This window comes from Boleophthalmus pectinirostris, unplaced genomic scaffold (assembly GCF_026225935.1).
Source record: "Boleophthalmus pectinirostris isolate CB_2022bp ecotype Guang Dong unplaced genomic scaffold, ASM2622593v1 HiC_scaffold_17, whole genome shotgun sequence".
NCBI classification, from domain to species: domain Eukaryota; kingdom Metazoa; phylum Chordata; class Actinopteri; order Gobiiformes; family Gobiidae; genus Boleophthalmus; species Boleophthalmus pectinirostris.
In genome coordinates this window covers 36,604,867-36,614,866 of record NW_026571115.1, presented here as the reverse complement: position 1 = coordinate 36,614,866, position 10,000 = coordinate 36,604,867, and the positions used below count along the sequence as shown (strand labels likewise).

At 43.0% G+C, this 10,000-nt stretch overlaps 1 protein-coding gene across 1 annotated transcript in view; it reads right to left on the bottom strand.

The window, feature by feature from the left end:
• The window catches only part of kcnh6a (potassium voltage-gated channel, subfamily H (eag-related), member 6a), a 79,070-nt gene that overhangs the window by 33,463 nt on the left and 35,607 nt on the right, over window positions 1-10,000 (bottom strand). The window contains 3 exon segments of the mRNA XM_055153112.1: window positions 897-1,099; window positions 2,211-2,559; window positions 7,315-7,418. Of these exon segments, the coding sequence (XP_055009087.1) occupies window positions 897-1,099; window positions 2,211-2,559; window positions 7,315-7,418 (656 nt within the window).

The following is a 10,000-nucleotide window of genomic DNA, read 5'->3' as shown; positions in this document are numbered from 1 at the left end:
GTGACATGGGTGACCTTCTCAGTGACGTTCTGGGTGACGTGGGTGTTACTCGGTGACGTGGGTGACCTTCTCTGTGACGTTCTGGGTGATGTGGGTGTTACTCTGTTGACGTGGGTGTTACTCAGGTGACGTGGGTGACCTTCTCTGTGACGTTCTGGGTGACGTGGGTGTTACTCAGGTGACGTGGGTGACCTTCTCTGTGACGTTCTGGGTGATGTGGGTGTTACTCGGGTGACGTTGGCGTTACCTGGGTGACCTGGGTGTTACTCGGTTGATGCGGGTGTTACCTGGGTGACGTGGGTGACTTTCTCGGTGACGTTCTGGGTGATGTGGGTGTTACTCAGTTGACGTGGGCGTTACTCGGGTGACCTGGGCGTTACTCGGGTGACGTGGACGTTACTCGGGTGACGTGGGCGTTACTCGGGTGACGTGGGTGTTGGTTGGTTGATGTGGGCATTACTCGGGTGATGTGGGTGTTACTCGGTTGACGTGGGCATTACTCGGTTGACGTGGGCGTTACTCGGGTGATGAGGGTGTTACTCGGGCGACGTGGGCGTTACTCAGGTGACGTGGGTGTTGGTTGATGTGGGCATTACTCGGGTGATGTGGGTGTTACTCAGTTGACGTGGGCATTACTCGGTTGACGTGGGCGTTACTCAGGCGACGTGGGCATTACTCGGGTGATGTGGGTGTTACTCAGTTGACGTGAGCGTTACTCGGGTGATGAGGGTGTTACTCGGGTGACGTGGGCGTTACTCGGGTGATGTGGGCGTTACTCAGGCGACGTGGGTGTTACTCGGGTGACGTGGGTGTTGGTTGGTTGATGTGGGCATTACTCGGGTGATGTGGGTGTTACCTGGGTGACCTGGGTGTTACTCAGGTGAAGTGGACGTTACCTGGGTGACGTGGGTGACCTTCTCGGTGACGTTCTGGGTGCGGTCCTTGATCTTGCTCGGTGCGATGATCTCGATCTCGGTGGGGGAGGGCGGTCTGAGCCGGTCCGGCCCGAACGACAGCGCCACCTGCGGGATCCGGCCCACGGTGCGGTGCCGCATCAGGTCCGAGTCTGAGGTCGAGTTCACCGTGCTGGGCTTCAGGTCTGAAACGAGAACCAGGACTAAACCAGGACTGAACCAGGACTAAACCAGGACTAAACCAGGACTAAACCAGGACTGAAACCAGGACTGAACCAGGACTAGACCAGAACTGAACCAGGACTAAACCAGGTCTGAACCAGGACTAAATCAGGACTGATCCAGGACTGATCCAGGTTTAGACCACGACTGAACTGGGACAGGACAAAAACAGGACTTCATCAGGACTAAACCAGGACTCAAACATCTGTGCCTCCCGTTTCTGTTTCAGTGACAAAAGTCTGAGTCGTTCTGTCTCGTTATGTTTAATTAATCCATTGTTCTTAATCACGGCTCCGTCCTCCAGCTCCACAGACTCAACGAACCGTCGAGCACATCTGTCTCTGTCACGGGTCACACTCGGGTCGCATTCTAAACCAGGACTAAACCAGGACTGAACCAGGTCTAAACCAGGACTAAACCAGGACTGAACCAGATCTAAACCAGGAATAAACCAGGACTGAACCAGATCTAAACCAGGAATAAACCAGATCTACACTAGGTCTAAACCAGGACTAAACCAGAACTAAACCAGATCTAAACCAGGAATAAACCAGGCTTACGCTAGGTCTAAACCAGGACTAAACCAGAACTAAACCAGATCTAAACCAGGAATAAACCAGGTCTACACCAGGTCTAAACCAGGTCTACAGTAGGTCTAAACCAGGACTAAATCAGGTATAAAACAAGGACTAAACCAAGTCTAAACCAGGAATAAACCAGATCTACACCAGGTCTAAACCAGGTCTACAGTAGGTCTAAACCAGGACTAAACAAAGACTAAACCAGGAATAAACCAGGACTAAACCAGGTCTAAACCAGGACTAAACCAGGTCTAAACCAGGACTAAACAAAGACTAAACCAGATCTAAAACATGACTAAACAAGTACTAAACCAGGAATAAACCAGGTCTAAACAAGTACTAAACCAGGTCTAAACAAGTACTAAACCAGGTCTAGACCAGGACTAAACAAGGTCCAAACCAGGAATAAACCAGGTCTAAACAAGTACTAAACCAGGTCTAAACCAGGACTAAACGAGGTCTAAACCAGGTCTATCCTCACAGTAAAACTCACTGCTGGCGTTGCGTTCCTCGGCGCTCCATTCCGCTCTCATCCCGTCGATGTCGTCCAGGGAGGAGGCTCTTCGGAGGGAACGCACCGAGTCCCGCGAGCAGGAGAGAGAACCCCGCGCCAGGCCCAGGGACGGCTCCAGGCGGTCGGGCAGGGCGGGGAGGACGGGGAGGGCGGGGAGGGCAGGGAGCGCGGGCAGAGGGGGCAGGGCGGGCAGCAGAGAGCGGCGTTTGGTGCCGCTCGGGGCGGGCGGCGGCTGGTCTTGTTCGATCAAAGCTTCGGTCTCGGACTGAACGCAGCTCTCCTTGGACGGGATCCGGAACTCCTTCAGGGGGACCTCCTCACTGTTGGGCTGCAGGGGGACACACGAGAGAGGACGAGAGAGGGACATAGAGAGACGAGAGAGGGACATAGAGAGAGGACACATAAGAGAGAGGGACACACGAGAGAGGAGAGAGGGACAAGAGAGAGGACAAGAGAGGGACACAAGAGAGAGGGACATAAGAGAGAGGGACACACGAGAGAGGGACATAAGAGAGAGGGACACACGAGAGAGGGACATAAGAGAGAGGGACACACGAGAGAGGGACATAAGAGAGAGGGACATAGAGGGAACGAGAGAGGGACATAGAGAGAGAGAAGAGAGAGGGACATAAGAGAGAGGGACACACGAGAGAGGGACATAAGAGAGAGGGACATAAGAGAGAGGGACAGAGAGAGGGACACAAGAGAGAGGGACATAAGAGAGAGGGACATAAGAGAGAGGGACACACGAGAGAGGGACATAAGAGAGGGACACACGAGAGAGGGACATAAGAGAGAGGGACATAAGAGAGAGAACGGGACATAAGAGAGAGGGACATAAGAGAGAGGGACATAAGAGAGAGGGACATAAGAGAGAGGGACATAAGAGAGAGGGACAATAGACGGGGACAGAAGGGGACAATCAGGGTGAGTGTTATTTTCCAGTGTTATTCTCGTGAACTATAAAAGAAGTAGAATAAAGCTGCGTTCAGACTCTCGCTTTAGGGCAGGAGAGTCAAACTCATTTTGTTCCGGGCGTCGTGTCCAACCGACTCTGATCCCAAAGTGTCCGGATCAGAAAACTCATGTCATATAAACTCCAAAAATAACAATAAGTTCAAATATTTGTGCAGAGAAACACAAATCTATTACAGAAATCTTTTTTAACTGATGAACTCTCTTTTACAAAATATTATAATATTATGAAAAACGCAATTTCAACACAATATTTTAACATGAACTTGTATGTAAATAGGAATAAGTCAATTTTTGTTGTAAAATCCTGCACTCGGCTCCACTTTTCTCATGTTGGACATTTTTCTGATGAGGGTGTCACGGTCAACAGTCAAAACGATCGTCCTTTAAGAGCGTTTGGAAAGAGACAAGTCTTCATTTGTGCTGCTCTGGTGGGAGGGGCCACGTACAGAGACGCTGGAGACGCTGCTGTGATAAACACCACAGAAAATGAACAACATTTTAATAGAAAATATAAATTAAATATTTTAGTAGAAAATCAGCCGAGGGCCACATTAAAGGTCTTGAAGGGCCGGATCTGGCCCCCGGGCCGTATGTTTGACACCTGTGCTTTAGAGCATCGAGTATTGTTGAAATCAAGAGCGCAATAATCGAGACCAAGACCAGACCAAAACCACAGGGTCCAGAGACCAGTACAAGACCAAGATCTCTGAGGGTCGAGACCGAGACAAGACCGAGACCAAATCAAGACCATCTTTGTCATTTCCTACATTTATTTGAATTTTACAGTTATTTTGGCACACTTATATCCATGTTTTTATAAATCTATTTCCATTTGATCGGATTCATGTTTATTTACTCTTAATATAATAAAATAAAAGCAAGTAAAATGATAAATCTGTTTATTTTGTAATTCCAAATGATGTTAAAGGGGCGGGTCAGAGTCAACCAAAAGGTCGTATTTGGCCCCAGAGCTGGACAATGCCCAGGTCTGTTTTAGAGTGTCGTTTCTTACATTGAGGTTTGTGTTACAGTGTTACTGTTGTTTTACAGTGTTAATGTCGTTTTACAGTGTTAGTGTCGTTTTACAGTGTTAATGTCGTTTTGCAGTGTTAGTGTTTTTAAGTGTTTTGCGTGTAGTGTTGTTTTCAGTGTTTAAGTCGTTTTTGTTAGTGTCTTTTAGTGTTTTCGTTTTGCAGTGTTAGTGTCGTTTTGCAGTGTTAATGTCATTTTGTTTTACAGTGTTAATGTCGTTTTGCAGTGTTAGTGTCGTTTTACAGTGTTAGTGTCGTTTTGCAGTGTTAATGTCGTTTTACAGTGTTAATGTCGTTTTGCAGTGTTAGTGTCTTTTGCAGTGTTAATGTCGTTTTGCAGTGTTAGTGTCGTTTACAGTGTATGTTGTTTTACAGTGTTGTGTCGTTTTGCAGTGTTAGTGTCGTTTTACAGTGTTAATGTCGTTTTGCAATGTTAGTGTCTTTTGCAGTGTTAATGTCGTTTTGCAGTGTTGGTGTCGTTTTACAGTGTTAATGTTGTCGTTTTACAGTGTTAGTGTCGTTTTACAGTGTTAGTCGTTTTGCAGTGTTAGTGTCGTTTTGCAGTGTTAGTGTCGTTTTGCAGTGTTAGTGTCGTTTTTGTCAGTGTTAGTGTCGTTTTAGTGTTTGTCGTTTTTTTTTTTTTGTTTTTTTTCAGTGTTAGTGTCGTTTTTTTCAGTGTTAGTGTCGTTTTGTTCAGTGTTAGTGTCGTTTTTTTTCAGTGTTAGTGTCGTTTTGCAGTGTTAGTGTCGTTTTACAGTGTTTTATGTCGTTTTACAGTGTTAATGTGTTTACAGTGTTTAGTGTCGTTTTACAGTGTTAGTGTCGTTTTTACAGTGTTAGTTGTTTTGCAGTGTTAGTGTTTTAATGTCGTTTTACAGTGTTAGTGTTTTACAGTGTTAATGTCGTTTTACAGTTTAGTTGTTTTACAGTGTTAGTGTCTTTTACTGTGTTTTTACAGTGTTAGTGTTGTTTTACAGTGTTAGTGTCGTTTTACAGTGTTAGTGTCGTTTTACAGTGTTAGTGTCGTTTTTACAGTGTTAGTGTCGTTTTACAGTGTTAGTGTCGTTTTACAGTGTTAGTGTCGTTTTACAGTGTTATGTGTTTACAGTGTTAATGTCGTTTTACAGTGTTAATGTCGTTTTACAGTGTTAGTGTCGTTTTACAGTGTTAGTGTCGTTTTACAGTGTTAATGTCGTTTTACAGTGTTAATGTTGTTTTACAGTGTTAGTGTCGTGTTTACAGTGTTAATGTGTTTTACAGTGTTAGTGTCGTTTTACAGTGTTAGTGTCGTTTTACAGTGTTAATGTTGTTTACAGTGTTAATGTTGTTAACAGTGTTAATGTTGTTTTACAGTGTTAATGTTGTTAACAGTGTTAATGTTGTTTACAGTGTTAATGTTGTTTTACAGTGTTAATGTTGTTTACAGTGTTAATGTTGTTTTACAGTGTTAATGTCGTTTTACAGTGTTAATGTCGTTTTACAGTGTTAATGTTGTTTTACAGTGTTAATGTTGTTTTGCAGTGTGTCGTTTACAGTGAACTCATACTAGGATTTTTGAACTGTGCCCAAACACAGATGGTCCCTAAAGCTTTGGTACGTTTGTCCAGAGTGAGCGCAGTCAAACTGTGCTCAGGCGCGGCATGGATGGGACTTTGGTCCGATTGGAGGAGATGGGCCAAAGCACGACATGGAGCTCATGTACGGGCACATACAACTTTACTTATACGAGCCCTGTGTGTGTGTGGTGTGTGTGGTGTGTATGTGTGTGTGTGCGTGTGTGTGTGTGTGTGTGTGTGTGCGTGTGTGTGTGTGTGTGTGTGTGTGTGCGTGCGTGTGTGTGTGTGTGTGTGTGTGTGTGCTGTGTGTGTGTGTGTGTGTGTGTGTGTGTGTGTGTGTGTGTGTGTGTGTGCGTGTGTGTGTGTGTGCGTGTGTGTGTGTGCGTGTGTGTGTGTGTGTGTGTGTGTGTGTGTGTGTGTGTGTGTGTGTGTGTGCTGATGTCACTCATATGAGGAAAACAGTGAATAAAATCTGCTCCAAAACACACAGTAAACCTGCGCTCACCTTCAATAAGGACAAACAGAAGTTTATCTGCGTCTCGTCTCCGTCTGTCATCACTGCTCCTCCTGTTTTTATCTCCATAAACTCACAGAGGAGCGGATCATAAAAGGACGTACATCAGCCTCACTATTTAATAAATATTTCTGCCGCTAATAAATATTTTCTCTTCTAAAACCGTTAGCGCATGTAAACAAACAGCGGCGTGTGATGACGTCATCGGGCCGTGGTTTGGTTCAGTTGTGCAGGTCTGAGTGCAGAACATAGAACCACAACAGTCATGTTTGAGCCTGACACGGTTCTAAAGTCCTAGTGTGAGTGTCGTCTCTTACGGTGAGGTTTGAGTTAGTGTTGTTTTAGAGTGTTAGTGTTGTTTTAGAGTGTTAGTGTTGTTTTAGAGTGTTAGTGTTGTTTTGAGAGTGTTAGTGTTGTTTTGTGGTGTTAGTGTTGTTTTAGAGTGTTAGTATTGTGTTTGTTATTTTGTGATGTTAGTGTTGTTTTAGAGTTATTGTGTGTTAGTGTTGTTTTGTGGTGTTAGTGTTGTTTTAGAGTGTTAGTGTTGTTTTAGAGTGTTAGTGTTGTTTTGTGGTGTTAGTGTTGTTTTGTGGTGTTAGTGTTGTTTTGTGTGTTAGTGTGTGGTGTTAGGTGTTGTTTTTTGAGTGTTAGTGTCTTTTTGTATGTGTTAGTGTTGTTTTGTCAGTGTGTTGTTTTGTGTTGTTGTGTGTTTGTTAGTGTTGTTGTTTGTGTGTTAGTGTTGTTTGTGGTGTTAGTAGTGTTGTGTTGTTGTGTTATGTGTTGTTTGTGTGTTGTTGTTTTAGTGTTGTTTTGCGTGTTAGTGTGTTTTTAGTGTTGTTTTGTGGTGTTAGTGTGTTTGTCGTTTTGTGTGTTGTGTTAGTGTTGTTTTGTAGTGTTGTGTTTTGTCGTGTTAGTGTCGTTTTTGTGTGGTTGTTAGTGTTGTTTTGTGTTGTGTGTTTTGTCGTGTGTTAGTGTTGTTTTAGTTTTAGAGTGTTGTTTCTTACGGTGAGGTAATCGACCACGACGCCCTCAAACTGCTCCTTGGACAGACTGGACCTCCTCATGGACCTCAGCACCGGGAACCGCATCTTCAACCTCCGACTGCGACCTGAGGCACAGGGAGGGCATCAGGGTTAAACTGTCTGTCAAGACGGGGGAGGACATCAGGGTTTTTTTTTTTTACTCACAGTATAACCAGCCCTGCTCCACTCTCTGTCTCAGGCCGCTCTTCTTCAGGTTCCGGTCGAGCAGCTCCTGAAAGTCCAGGATGAACATGATGACCACGCCGTCCTCGTTCTTCACCGGGATGATGTCCACCAAACACGGCCTGCACGTGCCTGAAAACACCAGACGAAGAGGAAGAGGATAAAACACCAGAACACATTTCATATACCGTAAATTCTGGACTATAAGGCATGACTTTTTTCACACACTTTGAACCCCAAGGTGAAATAAAACGACACGGCGAATATATGGACAGAATTTATGTCAGCACAGTCAAACAATTTATCGCCGTGTGATAAAATAAAGGGTCCAGTCAAGCAGAAGTAAACATCAAGGCCAAAACTTCAAGTTAATTGCATCTGATATAAAAATGTATTGAACAGATACATATTTACTCTAGTTTTATGAAACTGTTGACCTTTTTTCTGTTCCATTTTTGGTTCTAAAGTTCCATATGTTTTAAACAGACCATGTATGAAACATGGAACAAAAATTATTTCCCAAATTTCAAAGACACAAAAATCATGTAAATAAATGGATGTATTTCATCATATCTTGTGTTATTCCATCTTTGAACTGTTGATGAAGGGACAGGATTTTTCAAAAAAAAAAATGTATTTTAAAATGATAAAAATTTTGCTTGGAAGGACTGACATATTTTATAGAAATAGTTTCCTTTCATTTTGAAGTAATATTAAAATATTCGGAAGAAAAAAGCGACAAATGATGTAAAATCCTGCACCTTCTACTTGTTTGCACAATTTTCCCTCCGTTACTTTTCCCTCCGTTACCATGAACTTTCTTAATAAAAAATCTCATGAGTCAAAAAGTCAGAGGTTTTTCAACCTAATCTTGTACCATATGGTAGAAAACTATATGAAGCAAATATTCAAACCAGTTTGTTAAGGATATGGAAGTGAGAACCAAGAGTTATCACTGTTTGGATTTATTGACCAAAAAGTGCTGCATATTTCATTCCCTCCGTTACCGACATGAGTTTTAAAAATTTTTTGTCAACAACTTGAAAGAATCTCACAGGTTTAACTTGACCCTGTTGGAGTGTAACTCTTTCCTACATTCTGATACTTTACTTATTTCAATAGTTCCTCTAGTTTCTGAATAAGAGACATTTGAATGTCAAAAATCTGCCCGTTTCCCTCCGTTAACACTTGACCGGACCCAAAAGTTAGTGAGGGGGATACGTCTTAGTCGTCTGTGTAAATGACGAGAAGAAACGTCTCAAACTTCAGTAGCCGGACATCCACTCACACCTGATCCAATCACACCTGATCCAAACACCTATCCCCGCCCCCGAGAGAGTCTGAAATCTGCTGAAATCCTCCGAGACTCTGACACGATACAGAGAGAACAGAGACTCTTTCTGCAGGAGACATGCGCAGTAGAGAACATGCTGTTTGTTTGTGTTTTGAACAGTTATTTCGTGCTTCATACACACACCCTCCTCATGGAAAACACACGAAGAAACGCACATGACACAGCTTTTAAATTAAAGATGAGATTTTGACGCAGAAAGACGACGAAAAGTTTCAGAGGCGATAAAAGCAGACGCCCAAACTTGTAAACGTTCTTGAAGACGGGGACACCTGCCGCTTATATTCAGGTGCGGCCTAAATATGTAAACACATCAGAGTTATTTGGAGCAGGAAAGACACATTAAGAAATTTCTGCCACACTGAAGCAAAATGGAATTACGACGTGCTCAGAAATGAGGATTCGAAGATTTTGTGAAGAGTCCGTGTAACATTTGTTCTTTTGAATTTCAATTAAGAAAAAAAACAGTAAAATGGGAAAACAGTTTGTTATTTCATTTTTCCATTTGAAGCCGGGTGTACACTGCGATTTTTGTCCCTTTTTGAGCCCATTTTTCAGTTAATCGTGTGTTGTGCTTCGTGGAGTAAACGTGGTGTAACGAGAACTGATTAACACCTCACAACGAAAACTTTTTGCCGTCTTGTTCAGTTGACTCTGAACTCACACACAGAACCTCCGGGGCAAATAAACCAGAGAAAATAAAAAAGCAAAATTTAAATTGTCACGATGAAATCATCATTTTGAAATGAGCTTTAAATTAAATATTGGAAATAGCGGTCGTAATCTGTTTTTTTGTTTGACACTAAAACAGAAAAATTTAATAACAAACTGTTTTCCCATTTTTATAGTTTTTTTTCTTAATTGAAACTGAAAAAAACAAATGGTACACGGACTCTAGAGCTGAACTGTGTGAATGTTTTTCACCTTTTTTAGAGTTTTAGTCTAGAACAGCCTGTATAACTCTGTGTAAATGTACCGAATAAAACGATGTGGCGAATATACGGACGGAATTTATATGTCAGCGCACTCAAATAATTTATCGCCGTGTGATAAAATAAAAGTTCTGACGCTAAATGAACGTTAGTGAGGGGGATATGTCTTACCCCTGTGTGTAAATAACAAGAAGAAACGTTA